This window comes from Chiloscyllium plagiosum, unplaced genomic scaffold (assembly GCF_037043375.1).
Source record: "Chiloscyllium plagiosum isolate Xiang-an unplaced genomic scaffold, Cpla_swu_hap1 HiC_scaffold_10, whole genome shotgun sequence".
In the NCBI taxonomy this organism is placed as follows: domain Eukaryota; kingdom Metazoa; phylum Chordata; class Chondrichthyes; order Orectolobiformes; family Hemiscylliidae; genus Chiloscyllium; species Chiloscyllium plagiosum.
In genome coordinates, this window is record NW_028270148.1 from 99,178,192 (window position 1) to 99,203,996 (window position 25,805).

The 25,805-nt window shown below is 44.7% G+C and overlaps 2 protein-coding genes across 2 annotated transcripts in view; one reads left to right on the forward strand and one right to left on the reverse strand.

Moving 5' to 3' along the window:
- mthfd1l (methylenetetrahydrofolate dehydrogenase (NADP+ dependent) 1 like) overlaps nt 1-25,805 on the forward strand; it is a 179,048-nt gene that overhangs the window by 137,463 nt on the left and 15,780 nt on the right. Inside the window, exon 26 of the mRNA XM_087991755.1 lies at nt 3,106-3,258. Within this exon, the coding sequence (XP_087847881.1) occupies nt 3,106-3,258 (153 nt within the window). The remainder of the gene's footprint in view (nt 1-3,105; nt 3,259-25,805) is intronic.
- LOC148149041 (uncharacterized) lies at nt 9,695-24,948 on the reverse strand. The gene is made up of 5 exons (XM_087990983.1): nt 24,853-24,948; nt 14,893-15,253; nt 14,432-14,523; nt 13,591-13,710; nt 9,695-9,847 (listed from the first exon to the last, which is right to left on the reverse strand). Exons 1-5 carry the CDS (start codon nt 24,946-24,948, stop codon nt 9,695-9,697), a joined length of 822 nt encoding a protein of 273 aa, XP_087847109.1.

Below are 25,805 nucleotides of genomic sequence, written 5' to 3' on the forward strand. Positions count from 1 at the left end.
GTTTCTGGACTAAGGATGACAGGGCAGTGTCGAGATAGGAAGAGATGAGTTCGGTGGGACAGGCACAGGCTGAGACGATGGATTGACCGGGGCAGTCAGGTTTGTGAATCTTAGGAAGGAGGCAGAATCGGGCATTGCGGGGTTCACTGACAATGAGTTTGGAGGCTGTGGGTGGGAAATCCCCAGAGGTGATGAGGTTGTGAATGGTCTGGGAGATGATGGCTTGGTGCTGAGAAGGGAGGTTGTGATCGAGGGGGCAGTAGGAGGATGTGTCTGCAAGTTGGTGCCTGGCTTCAGTGTAGAGGCCAGTGTGTCACACGACTACTGTTAGCTCCTCCACCTTGTCTGTGGATTTAATGGTGAGGTTGGGATTGGTGTGGAGGTATGCAAGTTGTGAGGGCAGGAGGTTGGAATGAGTGAAGCGGTTGGAGAGGTTGAGGCATCTATGTAACAGCAGCAGTTTGAAATGAAGAGGTAGGTAGCAGGCCAACACGGTGTCCAGTTGGATGGGGAGTGTTGGAGGCGAGAGGAGGGGTTCTTGGTGGGTGGGTATCTTGGTTGCAAAAGTGGGCACAGAGGCAGCAGGAGAAATGTTCAAGGTTGCAGCACATGTCAAACTCATTAATCTGGGACTTTAGAGGGATAAAGGTGAGGTCTTTTACTGAGGACTAAGCATTCGTCCTCCGTGCAGGGAAAGTCTGGGGGAATGGTGAAAACCTAGCAGGGATGGGAGCTAATCCCAGTCCCAAGCCTCCAATTTGGCACCGCCCTCTGTAGCTTTCCATCACTTCCCCCCTCTGACCCATCACCTTCTCCCTCATCTTCATCCACCTATTGCTTCCTTAGTTACCTTCCCCCCCAAACTCCACCCCCTCCCATTTGTCTCTCAGCCCGGACCCACAAGCCTCATTCCTGATGAAGAGCTCATGCCTGAAACATTGATTCTCCTGCTCCTTGGATGCTGCCTGACCTGCTGTGCTTTTCCAGCACCGCAATCTCAACTGATCTCCAGCATCTACAATCCTCACCTCTCTCATAGGGGAGAGTGGATAGGGCTTCTGGGCACTTTTTATTTGCTTGTTTGGGTTTGTTGCTATGAAATCAACAGACTGTGTTCATTGGGTACCCGTTCTTTTTGAATGCGCTGTGTAGGTGATTATCCTCTGCTCTTCGTAATTCCGCTGTGCTGCAGTATGTGGTGGCTCATTGAAATGATGTTCTAATGCATTACTTCATTAAGACATTATTTCAACAAGTTACGACACACTGCAGCACAGAGGAACTACAAAGAGCAGAGGATAATCACCTACACAGCGTATTCAAAAGAACTGATATCCAATGAACACAGCTGCAGATTTCTCAGCAAGAAACCCAAACAAGCAGACAAAAAGCACCCAGAAACCCCAGCCACTCTCCCCTGCATCAAAGACATCTCTGAAATGACTGCCAGACTACTCAGACCTCTTGGCATCATGGTAGCCCACAAACCCACCAACACACTAAATCAGCAGTTCACGAACTTAAAAGACCCTGTATAGACAGCAAGCAAAATGGACATCATTTATAAAATACATTGCAAGAACTGTAATAAACACTACATTGGACAGACAGGCAAAAAACTAGCCACCAGGATACATGAACATCAACTCGCCACAAAAAGACATGACCCACAATCACTGTCCTTACATTCAGATGAGGAACAACACCACTTTGACTGGCGCAACACATCCATCCTAGGAAAAGCCAAACTGAGACATTCATGAGGATTCCTAGAAGCATGGCATTCCAACTCTAAACGTTATCAACAAACACATTGATTTGGACCCCATCTACCATCCTCTGAGGAAAAGAACAGAAAACAACATCACCAACACAGGACATAACATAACCAGCCCAAGGAAACCTAAACACACAAATAGAAAGCAGGACATAACATCAGTAATGATGTTACTTGGTATGGTGATGAAACATCTGAAAACGAACCTTCCAGCTCAGCGAGCAAACTTGCATCCTGGATATTTATTCATACTAAGTGGAATTATTGGGAGTTGAACATAAAGTTTCTCGCCTCGAAGCAAAAAGTTATTGTAGGAACCTCAGAGAAATGTGAATAGAGTAAATGAGAAAGTTAAGAGAAATAATTAGGAAGAAATAGAATCAAATAAATGTAAGATTTTTGATAATATGTTAAGAGGGGAACAGGAGTTATGGAAGGAGTACCAGAGGAGTGCTGAGGTTGTACAGTATAGAGGAAGTGTGTGACACGCAGCTAAAGGCCTTGACACTGTTTGTACAGTAGAGGGAGAGAGAGCATGTGGGAGAGCTGAAGCTGTGTCATTCTGAAGCAAAGGGAAAGAAAATGTATCCTCATCTCTAAACTTGCATAGGTGGAGAAATATTTTGAGGTCTACAAGGATAACAGAGCTTGCCATATTTTCACAAATCATCTTTGGAAGAGTTATATATTAGCTCCAAGAAATGGTGAAGCCTTTTCATCATTGTTTATTCTGTGACATTCCTTTGAAGTGTTCACAATGAGTTTTAAAGCAAAATGTGATATTAGGACCAAAGCTAGGAGTCATTAATGTAAAATAATCATGACTAAATCTTGTGAAGAATTCAAGATAAATAACTTGTTACCATGTGAGACAATTGACAATAATAGTGTAGATGCATCTAAGGATATAAATGTATTAAAGAGAAAACAATATGAGGATATGCAGTTAGGGTTATAAGAAGCAATGTGGGAGTTGATTTTGTTTGGAGCATATCAATGGTATAAATCAGTTGGGCAAGGTGGCCTGTTTTTATTTTAATGTTCTGTCACTAGTAATTTTATTTTTGAAATATATTTTTGTGGAGTTGAGCCTTAGTCAATGCTCCATAATTGATAACAAATGTATTTTTTTCTTTTTAAAATAAGTACAAATAACTGACCACTATTGTAAAACATTGCAAGTATTGATCTTTCCTGTCATTTACGGTCTTGTGAAGATTCTGCTTTTTGCACAGATCCAGTTTAGGCAGTCCTAAGTGTTGTTCTGTGTAGTTAACACCTGCCTCTGCTGGTGTGCTTAGTGACCATTCTTTCTCTTCCTGATGTAGGGTTTTGGAGAGCTGCCAATTTGCATGGCAAAAACCCATCTGTCACTATCACATCAACCTGAGCACAAGGGAGTTCCCACTGGATTTGTTTTACCAATCCGGGATGTGCGTGCCAGTATTGGAGCGGGCTTTATTTATCCGTTGGTGGGCACGGTATGTAATCCATTCTCAATGTGTGCTGTTGAAACAGACCAATGTGGATGAAACCATGTAAGTCGGCTAAAATAGGCTGGCTGAATTTTCATTCTGCTCAACTGGGATAGAGATTTCTCATCACTCTTAGATAGTTGGGTAAAGAATCAGATGAGTAATAACAAGAAATAATTTCCTTTAGGATATCCTAAGGGTGTGAAAAGCACTCAGTAAGTACAAATTCTTTTCTTATTACAGACTGTTGATTGCTTGCTTGCTCCCAGTTTTGCAATAAGTCAAGCCTTTTTTTTGGAATGGGACTAAGGGTGAAGACTAAGTAATGTGGACATGCTGGGATTACTTGGAATAGATTAGTTAAATGTCATGGAGTAATTAAGCAGAAACTACTTTTCACTGGCAGGAACCAGTTGAGGCAGATTTAAAGTTGTTGCCAAAAGCATCAAAGTAATTAATTCGTTTTTATTTCTTCACTCAAAGTTGTCGTGGTCTGGAATTCACTGTTGAAAAAGTGGTGGAAGCAGATTTAATAACTTGTCAAAGAATGTTGGATAGATCCTTCAACGGGAAATGTTTGTGAAAAGAACAGGGGCATGGGACTAAATAAACAGCTCTTTTGAAATGTCTGCCCAGGTTAGATGAGTGAAATGGTTTCCTGTGTTCTTATTCACTGGAAGGGGAGCGCTTAGTAACAATCTGAATGTAAATAGGATGTTCCTTAGAGAAAAAGGAATGTGTTTAGATATCACCTTTCTCAACCTTGAGGCGAATCAAACTTTTGTAATTCAACCACTGTTGTAATGTAAGAAACACTTCAAGCAGTTTTTGCCTGTCAAGTTCCCACATTAAGACCATAAGATATAAGAGCAGAGATTGGACCATTTAGCCCATTGAGTCTGCTCCACCATTCAATCAAGGCTGATAAATTTCTCAACCCCATTCTCTCACTTTCTCCCCATAACCCTTGATCCTCTTGATACTTGAGAACCTATCTATCTCAGTCTTAAATAAATATAGTTAATGACCTGGCCTCCTCCAGTCTTCTGTGGCAATGACTTCCATAGACTTGCCACTCTCTGGCTGCTGATGTTTCTCCTTATCTCCATTCTGTAAGGTCTTCCCTGTGCTGTAAGGCTGGGATAAGCAATGATAAGGTAATCTGTTTGGTGATGCTGCTTGAAAGGTAAATCTTAGCCAAGGCACTGGAAATAACTCCCCTGATTTATATAAGAATAATGTTGTCATTGATGCATCGCTTGAGGAGGTTGCATGTTTTTTTTCTGAAGAGCTCCCATCACCTGGAGTGCAGAACCCCCTCAGTACTGTGCTGGAAGGTCAGTCTGGATTATACTCTAATCTGTAGAGTCAAAGAGGAACCTGTGATTCTTTTCTATTGAGACGAGAGAGTTACCATAGTTGATCATTTGCAAAAATGTTCCATACAAGTTATAGATTGTTGTGCTTGGAAGAAAACATTTCTTGTGGAAAACGGCTTCTCTGAATTCATAAATGGTGTCACTGCAGCTGTGGTACTCTGTTGCAATACAGGCCAGTGCAAGTTATTTGGAATTCCTCCAGTTAATTCTTATCCACTAGCTTCCACCTCCATAATGTTGCTGGTTTCTGTCCCTATCTCAGTTTAGCTGAAGCTGAAACCCTCATTGTGTCTTTTGTTTTTTTCTTGACTATTCAACTACAAGCCTGGTTGCTCTGCACTCTCTGTAAATGATTTGGAGATGCCGGTGTTGGATTGGGGTGTATAAAGTTTAAAAAGCACATAACACCAGGTTATAGTTCAACAGGTTTATTTGTAAGTACGAGCTTTTGAAGCGCTGCTCCTTCATCAGGTGGTTATGGAGTATAAGATCCTACAAACTTATACTCCACAAACACCTGGTGAATGAGCAGCGCTCCAAAAGCTAGTGTTTCCAAATAAACCTGTTGCACTGTAATCTGTTGTCGTGTGATTTTTTAACACTCTCAATAAATGTTTGCTAACCTACTTTTACTCTGTTTAATCCAAGTTGCATTCACCCATCGTTTCTACTGTTAAACTAGATTTACACCTACACAAGAAAAGTCTCGATCTAAAAATCTCTTCAATTTCAAAACAGTCATATTAGAGTTAATTATCTATCTGTCTCACCATGTTGCAGTACCTGCTGAATTTCTCCGTTGCTTTATTTTTGTTTCTGCTTTCCAACATCCACAGTACTTTTTGTTTAGAAAATCTCATTCGTGTTTTCAAATGCTTTCACTGTCATCAGTTTACCTCTGCAACATTTATATCCTATAACCTCCCCAAATCTGTTCCTCCAATTCTGGCCTCTTGCACTACTTTCATCACTATCATTGTCAACTGTGCCTTCACCATTATTGTGCACAAAACTTCCTAAAACTTTGGCTCTCTTCAATTGAATCCTCCTCATAAACTACTTCTGACCATGCTTTCAATCAACTATCCTGATGTCTCCTTATGTGGCTTGACGTCACATTTTAATTGGGATCACTTGAGTTGCGAATTCGGACATTTTGTCATATTAACAATATTATAAAAATGCAGGTTGTTGCTGTTACAATGTTATAGTTGCCTATTAATTCTTAGTTGGAAATAGAGTTTTTGCAAGAAGAGTTCACATTCCCTAAATTTCAATAATGGAATGCATGTAAAACTGATGCTTAGACACTACATATATCATATTACAAACTTCGTTCATTTTTGTTTGATGAATCTTGTACTTTGTAAGAAAATATAATGTAGTGCATTCTGTCGACAGTTCACGTTGTAGCCCAAGTGCACTTGAGGTGAATGAATATTTCATTTGTGAGGGAAACTATTTATTTTTCTAACATTCTGCCATAAGTGGATATCAGGGTTTGATTTCAAAATGCTTCAGATGACACCATTGAAAAATAATTAAAATTTCTCTCTTTTTCCATTTTAAATGCAAGGTATGGAGCTAAACCTTTGACACTGAAAACTCATCCTAGATTTCTGTGGAATGTGCCATAAATTGGAAGGATAAATTTTAAATTTCAACTGCTTTTCCTGAGAATTCTGATTCAGAATTTCTTGCTAGTTCTCTTGTGACGATGGAAGAATTCTGGAACATTTTTGTAATTTGCAGCTGGCAACTGCTGGGGTAAACTGAATTATTCGACACCTTTTGCAAGAAAAGCCAAGCTTCCTCCATCCAGAATAATGAGGACCTTATGTTCAATGGTCATCTTAGTTCATGTGCCTTCCCACCCCCAACTACATTTCATCTGAATGACCACATTTAAGAGTGCTGCTCTGGCTTCCATATTATTAAAAAAAAAGAGATGGAGGTACTGCAGAAGATGCAAATAATACCTACAGGAATGAAGAATTTAGTTATCAGGGGAGTTTGTAACATGTAGCCTTGGGCTATTTAATTCTAGAGAAAGCTGTGAAAAGTGTTTAAAATAATCAATGGGTAATGTGATTTGTCAAGAGGCTATGTTGCCTCTTGGGCTGGACCACAACTAGGAGTTATAAAGATTAAGTAGTCATAGGAACAGGAATAGACCATTCAGTTCTTTTAGTTGAGTCCATTTTGCCATTCAGTGTGACCACAGCTGATCAAGCACTTCTGTTTCTTTTACCAATCCCATCCCCATAACCCTGTATGCCATTGGCAATCAGAAATATTATCAATCTCTACCTTAAACTTATTCAATCAGTGGTTAGAATGTGGAACTTACTAGTTGCAGTTAAGGGAAAGCTAGGTAATGTTTGAGGGAGAATGGATGTTGACATGATAGAAGGGTACTTGGCCTGAACACATGCACACACCAACATTGAACAGTTGGGCTGAATGATCGGTTTCTGTGCTGTAAATTCTAAGTAATTTGTTTCCCAATAGTGGTCTAGAAAGACAATCCAGCTAGAGAGAATGATACCTTGGTTCCTCAAGGTAGATGTCCCATGTTACTTTGAAGTGTTGCTGCTACTCATTCTGGGGGAAGACTTGCAAAAGTGTACTTTACAGCTGTGTTGTTATCTCAGTTGCATGTACTGTGTTGTCTAGCCAGCGACGTCCTCATCCCATTAATGAATAAAAAAAATTTGCTCTACACTAGTCTGGTGCTCCATCTAGCTAATATGTAATTTTACATTGGCCATGTTATCCTTAATTTGCAGCATGTAAAATTTGTCTTTATCAATTTTTGTATTAAATTGTTGGCCCAATCACCACTTCCTAAACCATAAGGCAATCTCCAAAGGAAAATTTATTTTCAGGGTCTGCAAAAAAAATGCCAGTTTATTACTCCTTCAGGCAGTACTGTGATAAGCCTTTGCAACGTTGAAGCTTCTTGCCAGTTGACACCCACGTTTTAGGAACTATAGGTTATCTTGTCTCAGTCCTCAAAACTAAGTTTGCTTGCTTGCTTCATTTACATTTCCTCTTGATATTTAATTGTCATACCCCTGACTTCCCTGCTGATTCACTATGGGTTAAAAAACAGGATGAACTCCCTTAGCCTAGCATTTCCATTTCCCTTTTTCCCCTTGAATGAATCCCCCTTCATTTGTTTAAATCCTCCCCACACCCATTTTCATTGTATTCTTGAGTGATGGTGAACCAGAGCAAAGTGTTGGGTTGATGTGAAACCCATGTTTAAAAATGTAATTGAAAACTCTGAGTAGGATTTGCTTTGTAGCTGCTGATTTTCCTGCGTCATTAACTTTGATTTTAGGAGCAATAATCAAAGATTGCATCAAGCAATCTGTGGTTTGTGCCCAAACATGTAAAGAGGTTCCTAATAGGTCTGGCCTTTGGGACAGAACAAAGAAATCAGCTGTCTCCCTGATCTTGGAACGCCACCATACAAAAGGTCTGGTGGCCTATTTATTTTAATGACTGATTTGACCAATGTTATTACACTTGGGTCCAGTATAAGCATTTTTGCCATGCCTTACCATTGTGTTTAACTTAAGTAGGTATTGTAATACTTCCTGACTGAAGAGTTATTTGATGGAGATTTTTAAGATGATTTAAGATTTAAAACACTTGATAGTGTGGGTAGTGGTGTATTGCTATGGTGGGAGAACCCAGAATAAGGGCATAATACTGTGACATTGGAACTACGCTAATCAGAGTGTAATCAAGAAACACTTTTCCAAACAAAAGGAAGTGGAAATCTGAAATTTTCTCCTCCAAAAGGCTCTGAATGCTGGAAGATTTTGTTTTCAGTTTGGTGTGGATCTAAATGCAGAGCAAAGACTAGTAAATGTCATAGATCAATTGTAATCTGATTAATGCTGAAGCAAGGCCATTGGGCTGAATGGTCATCTTCTGTTCCAGTGTTCCTCTTTGTTAGTCACTAAAATAAATCTCATCTGATCAGACCTTGTGATGATACAGCACATGTCCCCATTCATGATGTGGCCATTGGCCATGAACAATACTAACTGTTTCTGAAATCACATGCAGAGTGTATAATGCAGGAAATGATGTGCGGATTAAGATTTTAGATCCAGACATTTTGATGTCTCAGTTGGTGTGTGATTGTCATACTTTCCAGCCAATTTGATTTGTACCAAAAAAACTCCAATGCTATTGTAGTGTGTGTAATTTTTCATACGACACAACCACCAGTAAAAATGCTGGTTGTTGACTTAATACTAAAAGGTGTGCTCCTTCTGGCTGTTACATTTAGTTCAGTACCTGTTGTTTTCTATTTTTTGCTGTTTCAAATAGCGCAACAGTGGAACACCAGTGATGTTGCTCAGTCCCTCTCATATCTTAAGTGCACTGACGCTGTACTCCTGCGCAACATGGACTGCAGTAAATCTAGCCCAGTACAAGTGCCCAGCGAATCTCAATAAATGTAGTGCATTGAACAAGTGCATTGCTATTCTTTTTCTCCTTTGCACAGACCCTTTTTTTCCCCTGAGTTGAATGCTGTCTATTTTGAGGCAACTTGCATTTGATTGCTGTGCATCATATATAGTGACTCCTACTTTAGGTTTGAAATGACAAAATTGTAAGAACTTTTGCTAAAGCAGATGGGGTCAAGCTGTTTTCAATGGGAGAGCAGTCAGTCACCAGGAAGTATAGATTCAAGAAGTGTTTCGAGAACAAAGAGAAAATGTAGATTTCCTTCTGCAATGAGTTCTGGAATGGAATGCACTGCCTGAAGGGGTGGTGAAAGAAGATTCACGCAAACGTTTAGAAGGCAGTTGGTTTTATGCTTGAAAAGAAAACCAGTGCAGAACTTTGGATAAGTGAAGTGTTGAGGGCAAGGACAGTTTGGCAATGAAGAGACTAATCAGATAGCTCCAGCCCAAGAGCTGACACAAGCACTGTAAGCCAAATGACTTTGTGTTGTCCCTGCACATTAACAGGAGCATCTGGGGCCACATTTAGTTTCTAACTCAAATGGCCATTGCAAAACTGTTATGTGCTCTGCATCAGTTGTATTGCAGTTCACAACTTCTAACCATTGACCCAAGATATCGCTTGTTCTGACTAATCCTCAATGATTCCTCCAACAGATATGCATTCTCCATTTGCCTCCACTGTAGTGGTAACAGCAAGCAATTTCTGTCTTTTCTAACGCAGACCTGAAAAGAAAATATCAAACACACTAAGTGGGAAACTAACTGGTAAACAAGAAAGCTGTGAAATTGCACTCAAATGATTGATTAGAAGTCTCATCTTTATCAGTATAGCACTCAGTATTTTAACTGATCTCCAACACAACCATGTTTGGAACACACTCCTTTGTACAGCCCTATCACTTAAAACACCTCTGATTGATATAAGGGATTATTTTCAACAAATGAGAGAGGTGACCACTGGCCATTTAATGGGCATGTAATAGGTATCTCCATGCTGATGCTCTTGTTTCCAACTCAGAATGTCATGAGTTCCCTCCAAGAACTTTAGCTTGTAATCAAGGTCAGCACTCCCTGTGCTGTACAGTCCGAGTTGTTGTCTGACCACATAACACTATGATATGAGGTTATGGAGGTTCTCCTCACTCTATTGAGCAATCTTTTACTTGTCAACCAACATCTTAAACAGATTATCTGGTTGTTGTCATATTACTGATTGAGGGACCTTACTACGTATATAAATTGGCTGCAAAGTATATGAGGCATCCTAAGGTTATGAAAGATAATACCTTTTGTTCTTTTGTTTTGATTCATCAATTTTCAGTTTGTCTGATGTACGGTTTAGTACTGAGTTTGTTTTCATACAAAAACACGGAGGCCAGTGATTTTCTTTTGAAGAGGAAGTCTGTGCTTAATGTAGACATCAGATCATGGATGCCTCAAATCTATTGTGCCTGATGATTTTCTTGCCAGTATCCTGATTTAAAGTTCCATTACAGCTGGATAAAGTACAGCTAACCTCGTTCCTATGTGAGAATTGTACTGAACTTTAACTTTACGAGTAGCTGACTACAGTAGCATCATGATTAACAGGGCAGATCATGTTCATGCAAACAACATCCATTTGTGCAGCATGTTTTAATGCAGTAAAATCTCTCATGGCATATCACATGAGCATTAGCAAAAATAAATTTGACAACATAGAGCATTGAACAGGATAACACAGAAACGGGCCCTTCAGCCCACCATGTCTGTGCCAATCACGATGCAATTCTAAACTAATTCCATCTGACTGCACATGATCTGTATCCCTCTGTTCTCTGTCGGTTGATGTGCTTATCTGTTTAAGACCCTCTTAAACTTTGTTATTGCAGCTGCTTCCGCCACCTCCCCTGGCAGTGTATTCCAGGCATCTAATACACTTTGTGTTTAGGGAAAAAAAGGTTTCTTCACATGCTCCCTTAAACTTTTTCCCCTCTCACAGTAAACTTATGGAAAGTCACCCCATCTCTTCCCCCCCCCCCACTCTCCCCTCTACCCCTCCTCTACCCTCTCCTCTACCCTCTCCTCTACCCCTTCTCCCCCCCCCTCTCCCCCCTCTCCTCACTCTCCTCCCCCCCCCCCCTCTTTCCCCCCCTCTTTCCCCCCCTCTTCCCCCCCCCTCTTCCCCCCCTCTTCCCCCCCCCCTTCCCCCCCCCCCTCTTCCCCCCCTCCTCTCTCCCCTCCTCTCTCCCCTCCTCTCTCCCCTCCTCTCTCCCCTCCCCCCTCCCCCCTCTCCCCCCCCCCCCCCCATCTCCCCCCCCATCTCCCCCACCCTCCTCTCCCCCCCTCCCCTCCTCTCCCCCCCACGCGCTCTCTCGCGCTCTCTCGCGCTCTCTCGCACTCACACGCGCTCTCTCGCACTCACACGCGCTCTCTCGCGCTCTCTCGCGCTCTCTCGCGCTCTCTCGCACTCACACGCGCTCTCTCGCACTCACACGCGCTCTCTCGGGCTCTCTCGCGCTCTCTCGCACTCACACGCGCTCTCTCGCACTCACACGCGCTCTCTCGCACTCTCTCGCACTCTCGCGCTCTCTCGCGCTCTCTCGCACTCACACGCGCTCTCTCGCACTCACACGCGCTCTCTCGCACTCTCTCGCGCTCTCTCGCACTCTCTCGCGCTCTCTCGCACTCACACGCGCTCTCTCGCACTCACACGCGCTCTCTCGCACTCTCTCGCGCTCTCTCGCACTCTCTCGCGCTCTCTCGCACTCACACGCGCTCTCTCGCACTCACACGCGCTCTCTCGCACTCACACGCGCTCTCTCGCGCTCTCTCGCGCTCTCTCGCGCTCTCTCGCACTCACACGCGCTCTCTCGCGCTCACACGCGCTCACACGCGCTCACACGCGCTCTCTCGCGCTCTCTCGCGCTCTCTCGCGCTCTCTCGCGCTCTCTCGCGCTCTCTCGCGCTCTCTCGCGCTCACACGCGCTCTCTCGCACTCACACGCGCTCTCTCTCGCGCTCTCTCTCGCGCTCTCTCTCGCGCTCTCTCTCGCGCTCTCTCTCGCGCTCTCTCTCGCGCTCTCTCTCGCGCTCTCTCTCGCACTCTCTCTCGCACTCTCTCTCGCACTCTCTCTCGCACTCTCTCTCGCGCTCTCTCGCGCTCTCTCGCACTCACACGCGCTCTCTCGCACTCTCTCGCACTCTCTCGCGCTCTCTCGCACTCTCTCGCGCTCTCACGCGCTCTCACGCGCTCTCTCGCACTCTCTCGCACTCACACGCGCTCTCTCGCACTCACACGCGCTCTCTCGCGCTCTCTCGCGCTCTCTCGCGCTCACACGCGCTCTCTCGCGCTCTCTCGCGCTCTCTCGCGCTCACACGCGCTCTCTCGCGCTCACACGCGCTCTCTCGCGCTCTCTCGCGCTCTCTCGCGCTCACACGCGCTCTCTCGCACTCACACGCGCTCTCTCGCGCTCTCTCGCGCTCTCTCGCACTCACACGCGCTCTCTCGCGCTCTCTCGCGCTCTCTCGCACTCACACGCGCTCTCTCGCACTCACACGCGCTCTCTCGCACTCACACGCGCTCTCTCGGGCTCTCTCGCGCTCTCTCGCACTCACACGCGCTCTCTCGCACTCACACGCGCTCTCTCGCACTCTCTCGCACTCTCTCGCGCTCTCTCGCGCTCTCTCGCACTCACACGCGCTCTCTCGCACTCACACGCGCTCTCTCGCACTCTCTCGCGCTCTCTCGCACTCACACGCGCTCTCTCGCACTCACACGCGCTCTCTCGCACTCACACGCGCTCTCTCGCACTCTCTCGCGCTCTCTCGCACTCTCTCGCGCTCTCTCGCACTCACACGCGCTCTCTCGCACTCACACGCGCTCTCTCGCACTCACACGCGCTCTCTCGCGCTCTCTCGCGCTCTCTCGCACTCACACGCGCTCTCTCGCGCTCACACGCGCTCTCTCGCGCTCTCTCGCGCTCTCTCGCGCTCTCTCGCACTCACACGCGCTCTCTCGCACTCACACGCGCTCTCTCGCGCTCTCTCGCGCTCTCTCGCGCTCTCTCGCGCTCTCTCGCGCTCTCTCGCACTCACACGCGCTCTCTCGCGCTCTCACGCGCTCTCACGCGCTCTCTCGCACTCTCTCGCACTCTCTCGCGCTCTCTCGCACTCACACGCGCTCTCTCGCGCTCTCTCGCGCTCTCTCGCGCTCTCTCGCGCTCTCTCGCGCTCTCTCGCACTCACACGCGCTCTCTCGCACTCACACGCGCTCTCTCGCGCTCTCTCGCGCTCTCTCGCGCTCTCTCGCGCTCTCTCGCGCTCTCTCGCACTCACACGCGCTCTCTCGCGCTCTCACGCGCTCTCACGCGCTCTCTCGCACTCTCTCGCACTCTCTCGCGCTCTCTCGCACTCACACGCGCTCTCTCGCGCTCTCTCGCGCTCTCTCGCGCTCTCTCGCGCTCTCTCGCACTCTCTCGCACTCACACGCGCTCTCTCTCGCGCTCTCTCTCGCGCTCTCTCTCGCGCTCTCTCTCGCGCTCTCTCTCGCGCTCTCTCTCGCGCTCTCTCTCGCACTCTCTCTCGCACTCTCTCTCGCACTCTCTCTCGCGCTCTCTCGCGCTCTCTCGCACTCACACGCGCTCTCTCGCACTCTCTCGCACTCTCTCGCGCTCTCACGCGCTCTCACGCGCTCTCACGCGCTCTCTCGCACTCTCTCGCACTCACACGCGCTCTCTCGCACTCACACGCGCTCTCTCGCGCTCTCTCGCGCTCTCTCGCGCTCACACGCGCTCTCTCGCGCTCTCTCGCGCTCTCTCGCGCTCACACGCGCTCTCTCGCGCTCACACGCGCTCTCTCGCGCTCTCTCGCGCTCTCTCGCGCTCTCTCGCGCTCACACGCGCTCTCTCGCACTCACACGCGCTCTCTCGCGCTCTCTCGCGCTCTCTCGCGCTCTCTCGCGCTCTCTCGCGCTCTCTCGCACTCACACGCGCTCTCTCGCACTCACACGCGCTCTCTCGCACTCACACGCGCTCTCTCGCGCTCTCTCGCGCTCTCTCGCGCTCTCTCGCGCTCTCTCGCGCTCTCTCGCACTCACACGCGCTCTCTCGCACTCACACGCGCTCTCTCGCACTCACACGCGCTCTCTCGCACTCACACGCGCTCTCTCGCGCTCTCTCGCGCTCTCTCGCGCTCTCTCGCGCTCTCTCGCGCTCTCTCGCGCTCTCTCGCGCTCTCTCGCGCTCTCTCGCACTCTCTCGCGCTCTCTCGCACTCTCTCGCGCTCTCTCGCACTCACACGCGCTCTCTCGCACTCACACGCGCTCTCTCGCATTCTCTCGCGCTCTCTCTCGCGCTCTCTCTCGCGCTCTCTCTCGCGCTCTCTCTCGCGCTCTCTCTCGCGCTCTCTCTCGCGCTCTCTCTCGCACTCTCTCTCGCACTCTCTCTCGCACTCACACGCGCTCTCTCGCACTCACACGCGCTCTCTCGCGCTCTCTCGCACTCTCTCGCGCTCTCTCGCACTCACACGCGCTCTCTCGCGCTCTCTCGCGCTCTCTCGCGCTCTCTCGCGCTCTCTCGCACTCACACGCGCTCTCTCGCGCTCTCTCGCGCTCTCTCGCACTCACACGCGCTCTCTCGCGCTCTCTCGCGCTCACACGCGCTCTCTCGCTCTCTCGCGCTCTCTCGCGCTCTCTCGCGCTCTCTCGCGCTCTCTCGCGCTCTCTCGCGCTCTCTCGCGCTCTCTCGCGCTCTCTCGCGCTCTCTCGCGCTCTCTCGCACTCTCTCGCACTCTCTCGCGCACTCTCTCGCGCTCTCTCTCGCGCTCTCTCTCGCGCTCTCTCTCGCGCTCTCTCTCGCGCTCTCTCGCGCTCACACGCGCTCTCTCGCTCTCTCGCGCTCTCTCGCGCTCTCTCGCGCTCTCTCGCGCTCTCTCGCACTCTCTCGCGCTCTCTCGCGCTCTCTCGCGCTCTCTCGCGCTCTCTCGCGCTCTCTCGCGCTCTCTCGCACTCTCTCGCACTCTCTCTCGCACTCTCTCGCGCACTCTCTCGCGCTCTCTCTCGCGCTCTCTCTCGCGCTCTCTCTCGCGCTCTCTCTCGCGCTCTCTCTCGCGCTCTCTCTCGCGCTCTCTCTCGCTCTCTCTCGCGCTCTCTCTCGCACTCACACGCGCTCTCTCGCACTCACACGCGCTCTCTCGCGCTCTCTCGCACTCTCTCGCACTCTCTCGCACTCTCTCGCGCTCTCTCGCACTCACACGCGCTCTCTCGCACTCACACGCGCTCTCTCGCACTCACACGCGCTCTCTCGCACTCACACGCGCTCTCTCGCACTCACACGCGCTCTCTCGCGCTCTCTCGCGCTCTCTCGCGCTCTCTCGCGCTCTCTCGCGCTCTCTCGCACTCACACGCGCTCTCTCGCGCTCTCTCGCGCTCTCTCGCGCTCTCTCGCGCTCTCTCGCGCTCTCGCGCTCTCTCGCGCTCTCTCGCACTCACACGCGCTCTCTCGCACTCACACGCGCTCTCTCTCGCGCTCTCTCTCGCGCTCTCTCTCGCGCTCTCTCTCGCACTCTCTCTCGCACTCTCTCTCGCACTCTCTCTCGCACTCTCTCTCGCACTCTCTCTCGCACTCTCTCTCGCACTCTCTCTCGCACTCTCTCTCTCACCTGTTGGACTAAAACCTCATGTTGTGTGATTTTTATCTTCAGAGGAGCGCAGGTATTTACCAGAATGTTGAGGCATGGAGGGATGTGTAATCTAAACTGACCTTATAAAGTAGAGTCATAGTCAAACTAGGAGTAAACATAGATCACCAAGCACAGGTACACAGGGCTGGATGCAAGTTGCAATGAGTTTTGAATGCAGTTAATGTTATAGAGGGTGCAAAATTATACACTGACCTTGAGAATATTGAAATGTGAAGAAAAACAGGATTGAGGGTTTTCGTAGCAGAAGGACTGAGGTGGGGCAAAGATGGTAGATGTCATGCAGAAATAAACTGTCTGTTTTCCTAGCAATCTGCCCAGGTGTTACTCACTGCTTGAGAGTTGGCAATTTTGATACAAGATCGTTCACGTGATCAAATTGTGACAGAAATTTATGTGTGAGACCTGCATGATGTAACTAGCATAATATATATAAACCTTTTTGATACATGATGGACCTTGTTATGGTCTTATTGAATATTGAATAAACACTGGTATGTGCTAGCTATTACTCCATAGATTGAGAGTGTGATAAGTGACATTCATAGAAATTAACTTTCTGTGGACCTCCCTTAACCTTCCCTTGCTGTAAAGGAGGGTGATCTTAATTTCTCTCATTTTTCTATGCATACATTGTACTTATTGCTTTTCTTTAGTGAAGGTAAAGAAATTTGGTATTTAATGTTTTAAGGAAGCTAATGATCTGTTGTAAATTGTTTGGCACATAAAATCTTCAATCTCTGCAAGTGACCGTATCCTCTGACTTGAGTTCAAAACAATAGAGAGCATTTTAAATGAATTATGCTTTTCATTTTTAGCTTAAACTGGGGTTCCTGTTAAAACAAAACAATTACAATGAAATATTGTAAATGACTTTCCTTTATCTAATCAGGATATAGATTTGTATATGCTGATCCTAACTAATGTTTAGCAGTTCTCCTCATCATCATGCTAAAGAATCTGAATTTGTGCATTATGAAATCCATTGTGAATCCATGGAGCTAACTTTGACCAAAGGAAGCATTGAGTTTTTCTCCAGGTTCTTTGTTCACAATCTAGTCCATTCAGCTTCTCCCTCAAGTATTCTGACCAGCCCACCCAAGTTTATTATCCAACTGCATTTGAATCACCTGACCCTCTTTGACTTCACTCCATCATTAATAGTTGTTACCAATGTTTCTCAGAGCAGAATTTCATAATGTCCTGAATAATGTGGGCTATTGAGAAATCTGCAAGAATTCTATGAGAAATCTAGCAAGACCTTACTCTGCCTCTGAAACAACAAGCTGCATTTTCCAGCAGAGTTCTGGATATCAAGACAAGATTCTCACTCATGAGCAGCGAGATGTCTATTGGCAAGTATTATTGCTTGTTATCGCCTTCATTAGCACTGAATCTTCCCTGTAGGTTTCTATTCTACCATGTGTCAGGTAGAAACTACATGCTGAGAATTCCTGATACTATTGGGCGGCACGGTGGCACAGTGATTAGCACTGCTGCCTCACAGCGCCAGAGACCCGGGTTCAATTCCCGCCTCAGGCGACTCTCTGTGTGGAGTTTGCACGTGCTCCCGTGTCTGCGTGGGTTTCCACCGGGTGCTCCGGTTTCCTCCCACAGTCACAAAGATGTGCAGGTTAGGTGAATTGACCATGCTAAATTGCCCGTAGTGTTAGGTTAGGGGTAAATGTCGGGGTATGGGTATGGGTGGGTTGCGCTTAGGTGGGTCAGTGTGGACTTGTTGGGCCGAAGGGCCTGTTTCCACACTGTAATGTAATCTAATCTAATCTACTGGACCAATATCTTGGATATCCTAAAGGGGCAACTTTTTCATGCAGAGGGTGGTACATGTGTGGAGTGGGCTGCCAGAGGAAGTGTGGAGGCTAGTACAATTGCAACATTTAAAAGACATATGGATTGGTTTTGGGGGAAATGGGCCGGGTACTGGCAGGTGGAACTAGATTGGGTTGGGATATCTGGTCAGTCTGGATGAGTTGGATCGAAGGGTCAGTTTCTGTGCTGTATATCTCTATGACTCTGTAACATTACCAACATTTTGGGCATAATCTAGGGCAACAGTCACATGCTTTACACATCCACATCCCATGGCATTAGATAATGCTAGCCTGTCTGCACTATCGTGGCACATCTCCAGTCCCTTTAAAATCTGTTTCTGCACACTTTGAAGCTGATAGCAACTCTCATTGCAGTACTGCTGCAAGGACACCTTGTGCCTACTTGAATGCATTTCTGCATTGCCTTTAATGCAGACACAAACCCAGCAATTCGCCATGCTTGTCAGTGCTAATCAATTGACATGAACATGTTGCTGCATCTCACCACACTACATTAACATCATATCAGCCAACAGCTTCATGGTAACTGCTTCAACCAAATGGCCATGTCTTAAAGTTGGAGTGGCGACAGCCTCCTATTGGGATATCATTGCACAGTAACTCAAGGGCAACCTTTGATATTAATCAACGGGGTTGGGTCTAGTCAGGACCCTCTAGGTGTAGGGGGTGAGGAGCTGAAAGTTATTCACTAGCATCACTTGTAGTGGTTTTTTCTCTCTTATGGATTGTTTTCTTCTGGATGTGAGAGAGAGAGAGATCAAATGAGATGCAAGTGGCTGGCTACTACGATTGGGGGAAAGATGTAAAATGAATCTGGGGATTTATTGGGAGTATATTATTGAATATCATTGCAAGGTGGTTAGATTTATCTGAATGGGAGCACTATTCATTTTCAGGTCTTTGCTTATATTTCTCAAGTGAAACCTTTGTCCTCATCCTGTTTTACCTATAATCCTAGGTAAATCATATAATCATAGCTTCAACTGTCCAATCCCCAAGCTCTGAAATCCACTCCCTAAATCTCCCTAACTCTGACACCTCCTTTAAAAATGCTTTTAAAAATGCTTGTTTTTCAAAGCTTTTGATAACCTGTAATAATATTATCTAATAGGTATTAGTACCAAGTGGTATCTGATAATATTCCAGTGAAGTATCTTGGGACCTATTATTCTGTTAAAGGTGCTATATAAATATAACCTGCTGCTGTGGTTCTGTTCGCCGAGCTGGAAGTTTTTGTTGCAAACGTTTCGTCCCCTGTCTAGGTGACATCCTCAGTGCTTGGGAGCCTCCTGTGAAGCGCTTCTGTGGTGTTTCCTCCGGCATTTACAGGAAACATGACAGAAGCGCTTCACAGGAGGCTCCCAAGCACTGAGGATGTCACCTAGACAGGAGACGAAACGTTTGCAACAAAAACTTCCAGCTCGGCGAACAGAACCACAGCAATGAGCACCCGAGCTACAAATCTTCTCACAAACTTTGAATAAATATAACCTTTTGCTTTTGTTCTGTGCACTTCAATTTGTGTATATTGCTACTGGTAAGAGCAGAAACACAACTTGGGATGCTAACCAATCCATTAGAATGTCCCAGTATAATTTTTAGACCTGTGCTGCCCTACTGCTCTAGATATACATTAGCAACGTTTTCAAACTGGGCTGTCTACTTTGTCTGGACATTGAAAACTTATTGATATTCTGAAGTCACCCTGTGCTAATTCTGTTCTTTTAATTGCTTTGGTAGTTGTTCATTCCTTCTCCCAATGTGTCCCAATTAGCATGTCAGGATTGGATTTAATTCTTTTTCAGGTAACTGAACACAATTCCTTTCCCAAATTGTGACTGCAACCACTATGCTATGGCACTCTGTTTTAGTGTTTGTTGGCCTTTGGCTTCCTTCTCTCAGTTGCATGTGTCTTTGACAAAAACAATCCCATACATTGATACAGTACTTCCTTGGTCTGATTTGTAGAGGATTTCATGGCATCATTTGAAAAAGAGCAGGGGCACGCTTCTTAAAGTCCTTGATAATACTTATCCCTCAAACAATACTTCAAACAAAACCGGTGTTCTGGTCATTATCATATTTTCTGTTTGTGAGGCTTCCCTGCATTACAGCAGTGACTTCACTCAAAGTACTTCATTTTGCATTGGGATATCCTGAGGTTGTGGATTATACTACGAAGACTCAAATATTTCTTCTTCTAAAACAAAGACACAAAAGTTAGTGGAGAAAGTGATTGATGATTATTCTGCCAGCTGCACCTTACCATTGCTATTACATTGGTGAATCCATGTAACTTGTAGTCTTAGTGTCACTGCATGAGATATACATTCTACTTTTGTCTACTGCTGTCATACTTTTCCAAAGTACATATAAACACTAATTTATGTAATCTATACATTACCATTTGTATCTAGAGATTCTGATTGACTAACCTGTACAATTTGAAGTTTGAGATCTGGTTGTCAGAGTTGTATCCATTTAGCTGTGACATGCTGATGTAAAGTTGGTTTGTTTTCAAAAGGGACAAAACAAATGGACCAACTTGAACATTGTTGGTGCAATGTAGAGTGGACCATGAAAGGCTTGGTGATAATTTAAACCTGTTAATGAGACAAATGTTTGTGATAACATTTGAGTGGAAACTGGTGGACCATAATTCATAAGCTGGGCTATTTTCCCTGGAGCATCAGAGGCTGAGGGTTGACCTTAGAGGTGTATAAAATCATGTGGATCATGGCTAGGGTGGATAGCCAAGGTCTTTTCCTCAGGGTAGTGGAGTCCAAAACTAGCCTGCATAGGTTTACTGTGAGAGGGGAAAGATTTAAAGGGGCCCGAAGGGACAACATTTGATGAACGCTGGTACAATTACGACATTTAAAAGGCACCTGGATGGATATATGAATAGGAAGGGTTTAGCGGAATATGGGCCAAATGCTAGCAAGTAAGACTAGATTATTTAGGATACCTGATAAGGGGTATCATGGACGAGTTGGACTGAAGGGTCTGTTTCCAAGCTGTACATCTCTATGACTATCTTGTATGTGGCTCAAGATAAGTGATAAGATAACAATTCATCATTCCCAGATTTATTTGATGTTGGAGTTGATTTTACCATTGCTGCGACGTTAACAAATTGTACCTTGGCAAATGTAGACTTAAAGTATATGCCACTGAGGAATGAAGATGATTATTGTAGAAGAATTCTGGAGTTTGGTTAAATTATTTGTTCTGAACTAAATAGTGGAGTCCCTTGACAGACATTGTACATTGTTTACACAACCTTAAAGCTTGCTTAGTTTTTCAAAGGAATTGGAAAAGGTCAAATTAAACATTTTCAGTAAGCTTTCAAAGTAGCATGCAGTTAGATAGTCAGCTGAATGTGTGTGTGTGTGTGTGTGTGTGTGTGTGTGTGTGTGTGTGTGTGTGTGTGTGTGTGTGTGTGTGTGTGTCAAACATCTCTTGTAAACTAAACTTCATTTAAATTCAGGGAATTGTACTCGATAAGATATTATCATTCATTTTAAAGGAATATTGCTTGTTCCTTTATAAAGTCCTAACTTTCAGTGTTGTTCTCTGGTTTACAATGCACAAGAATAATTTATTTACGTATAGACCATATTCTGATAGAGATCCAAAACACTGTTAGGAATTGGAAAGTTAGAATTGGCCTTCAGCTAAATGAAAGTTGAGTTGAATGCTGATCAACTGATTCCTCATCATAGTTCATGCCCCTAAGAATCCAGTTCTGAGAGTGTTATACTGCGTTTGGGAAAGGGAAAAGGAACTGTTGCTTAATACATATAATAACAAGTCTGTTTAGCTGGTAACAGTTTTTAGCTTGTGCCAATCTATTGTGGTGGTAATAGCCAAATATAGGGAAAGGAGAACAGAATTTCTCCGGCAGTTTGATCACTGACCACGTTTGGCTTTAACAGACACCGTAAATTCACCATGGTTTGTAATGCAAACATATAAAGCCTTTTAACTTGTTCAGTGTGAAGCTATAACTTGGAATGGTTACCTTTCAAAACCAGAAGAGTTCAATGTGGGTGAGAAGTAATCAGTTTTCTTTATGCATTCAAGACAATTAATGTACAGAAGGAGGAATGTTTAAGGCGTTTCTGGTCATTCTGAACACATGACTCCGGATGGAATCAAACAGTTGGGAGTCATTGGATTAATTCATAATTGGGATGTTTCAAATTGATTTGTGTTCGTGTGGATGAATGTTTATGGGTGAAGAATGTGAACCATTGAGAGCTCTGAAAGCTGGTGGTAGAAAAAGGGGAAATTTAGAGGATTAGTGGGTGAAGAGGGAATTAAGGAATTTAACTAATAGTCATGAGCCAAAACAAATGTTTCCTTCATTTCAGATTTAATGAAAAACATCTGTATGCAAATATTATCCAATGGTGCACAAAATAAACTTCCTAATTCTAATAGCAACATCAATGAGCATCTCTAGGGTTAACTAGATAACACAAAGCACTTAATGACACTGGACAAGCAATGCTTTCTTCTCTCTAAGTGACAGTTTGACTCTTTGATGGCACTGTCCCCTTCATGTTATAATGTTAGACTCAAGTCCCACTACCAAGGTTTGAAAATATAATCCAGGCTGACATTTCAATACAATGCAGAGAGTGCTTATTGAATTTTGACGTTCAGATGACAAGTTAAACTGAGACCTAATCAGCCCTTCATGGACATAAAGTCGCTATTACTGGCAAAATTCAATTAGAAATATGCCAGTACTTTATGCACAGTGCAATCCTCCAAATAACAATGTGATTAAAGACTACATCATCTGTGTTGGTTAAAGGCAAGGCACAAGATAACACTTTTTTTTTCCCCCCACAGGGCTACTTTTGAGATTTTCTTAGCTACGTTTTGGTTTTCAGAGGCTCCTTTTTCATTCTAACTAACTCCTTTATTAGGTGATGCAGCTACATAGTGGCCCATTTTTGATGGATATGGGATATTTAGATTTACACAAAAGCAGAAATAGAATTCATTAATATTCTCAATTATTAACTATCATTCAAATTAAATCTACAACATGCAAGAGAGAATTCATTTCCTCAATACCAAAGTATATAAATTGGTACAATGCAGCAGGCTTAGATTGACACCAAAACCTTTTCTAAACTAACTGACACTTGTGTCCACATACAAAAAGTCTTGACCCTAAACACAACCTTACCACACCACACCGCACCTCACCCCGAACAAAAATCTGGCAAGAGTTCTTACTGGAGTTTGAGTGACGAAGTGGTTTTATTGCCTGTCAAAGCAGTGCGGAGAATTGCCGGCTTAAACCACTGGCTAGTCCTTGACTACAGTTATGTCTAGCATTTGAAGAGTTAAGTTTAACATAAACCTAGCCAAGCAACTCCCACACAGTCTGACCTTTTTTTGACAATATGAGGTTACTTCTCTTGGTGTCTGCAGTACAAGGCAGTGAGTAATCTTTTCTCCAGGAAGTAAGAAAAGGCTCATGCTGAGGTATTCTATTCTGCTCTGGGTGTCTATCTTGGAAGTGGATCGTGTACAGTTTCTGTACCTCATTAGAATCTCTAGTTTGCGTGGACAAAGTTTGTAGCGGCAACTAAATTTTTATGTTGTAATCCACCAAAGCCTCATTAAGTAGGCAATAAAGCTTGCTTAAGCAATCTGTCCGATACTTTACTAATTATGTGGCCTTTTTACTTGTATCCTGTATTCCCATTAATGATCAAAATATAATGAACTGCAGATGGTATTGAACCAGTGCCCTGTTTCAGTCTGAATCTCTGAGCATAATAGACACAGTACCCTTCATGAGGTGACAGAGGAATTATCAAGGAAAAAAGCATGTCTTTGACTTGTGGTGCCCTATTGTTTTATTTTTTTTCTGTTAGGTATTTTTCTTCTTGACAATTGCTGCAAAGATATTTCTGTGAATGGTAACCACCTTTTTTGTTTCTTTCTACCAATATCATGTACAAAATGTTACCCGTGGCTGAGTTGGTGGAACACAGTGCTAGAAAATGGTTATAAAGTCCTAACTGATGGTCAGTACTGCATTTGAAAAGGAGTGCTGAACTGTCAGGAGTATCATCTTCAAGATGAGCTGTTCTATTTTCACTCGTGGGACATGGGGATCACTGGCTGGATTTCTCACCCCTAATGGTCTTTAAGAAGGTGATAGTGAGCTGCCTTCTTGAACCGTTGCAGTTAATGTGCTGGAGGTAGATCCACGATGCCGAGAGGCAGGGACTTCTAGGATTTTGACCCATTGATACTGAAGGAACAGAAGTAGATTTCCAAATTGGTGGTGAATTCCTTGGAGGGGAACTCTCAGGTGGTACCGTTCCCATGTATCTGCTACCCTTGTCTTTCTAGTTGGAAGTGGTTGTGGGTTTGAAAGATGCTGCCTAAGGAGCCTTGGTGAATTACTGCAGTGCATCTTGTATATGATACACACTGCTGCTACTGAGCATTGGTAGTAGAGAGAGTGAATGCTTGTGGATGGCAATCAGGTGGACTGCTTTATCCTGGATGATGTCAAAGTTCTTAAGTGTTGTAGGACCTGCAGTTATCCAGGCAAACATGTTGAAACAAGGTTAAGCCTGTCCCATCAGGTGGGCATAAAATATCCCAGGACAGTTATCGCAAAAGGGAGCAGGTGAATATTCCTGTTGTCCTTGTCAATATTTATTCCGAGAACTAATTATCTGATATTGTTCACATAAGTGTATGGAAGAGCTGTGCTTGTGAACCACAGAAATTTTGCTGTGCCATTGAGATGTCTAGAAATTGTGAAGAGTGCTATATATGGAGCTCTTCTTTCGATTTAAAATTTTTATTAATTTTTCCATGGTTTATCATACAGAGTTCCATGTTTAGAGCATCTGTGGTTAGCTCAATGGAATTGTTTGGAGAAACCAAAACAAACCAAAATCCCAGGTGGGTTTTTGAATCAAAACTACACTTAAAATTCCACACTTAATTTTTTATGTCGCACCTCATGATGTATTTTGAAATGGGAGGGGTATTTAATTGGCCAACGTGGTAGGTTGCCTTGACCCCTCTGTACCAGAATTAACTTGAGGCACGAAAGACCATAGTTGGACTTCCTGTCCTGTCACCAATTGAGGCTTCAAATAGACAATGCCCACTTGGGGGGTCTCACTGACCAGTCAGTGCAGCCTACCTGTGCTGTTGCAGAGAGCAGGGCTGGGGCCCCTTGTTCAAATGCCTGATTGAGGAACAGGACATAAGGAAGAGTGGGAGAGTTGCTGAGAGCCATCCTTGCCATAGAGACCTATTCCCCACGTGCTCATAACTCTTCACGCGACAGATATCCAACAAAACCCCTTCTGTCATAACTCACCAGTGGGCTAAGTTGCTCCTCAATCCTGGGCCTCAGCCACAGTCAAAACCTGTCGAGTGGCACTGTAGTTCAAAAGAACTGCCAGCCTCTGGGCCAGGTGCTCTCAGTTAGCAGAATTTTCTCCCTGGGATATTTGATCCATGGAAAAGCCTGCTACTGGCTAGAGTGATGCTTAATATTGCCAGGATTTCCCAGAGGTGGCAATGCTAGCTTTTTGCAAAGTCTCCATAAAATCAAAATCCGGATGCTTTCTACCATAAAATCAGATTAGGCTGTCAATAAAAAATATTTTGGATGTTTTGTTTACAAACATTGCTAAACTTGCTAAACATTGCAGATAGTTGATAGGTATCTTATTGTATTAGTGATGAGTCATATTTTGAATGGTATTTTTGAACTTGTATGTTAGTTAAGTCTTTACAGATTAATACTTTCTGGTGACAATGTCATGTATTCATAAATACTTTATGGCTTTGTGAAATGCTTTGGCTCATTAGGAAAAATGGTGGAGAGGTGACCAAAACTTTGGGCAAGGAGGAGGATTTTGAGGAGGGGCAAATGAGAGAATTCCAGATGTTGTAGCCTGACAGGTGAAGTCAGAGCCATTTTGCTAAAGTGACTAAAATTGGGGATATATAAGAGACTAATTAGAGGAGCACAAATGGGAGGTTACAAAGTTAAGGAATGGTGAGACCAATAAGAGAATTGGAAACAAGTTAGAATTTTAACATCAAGGTGCTGCTGGGCCAAGAGATAACGAGCTAATAATGGTC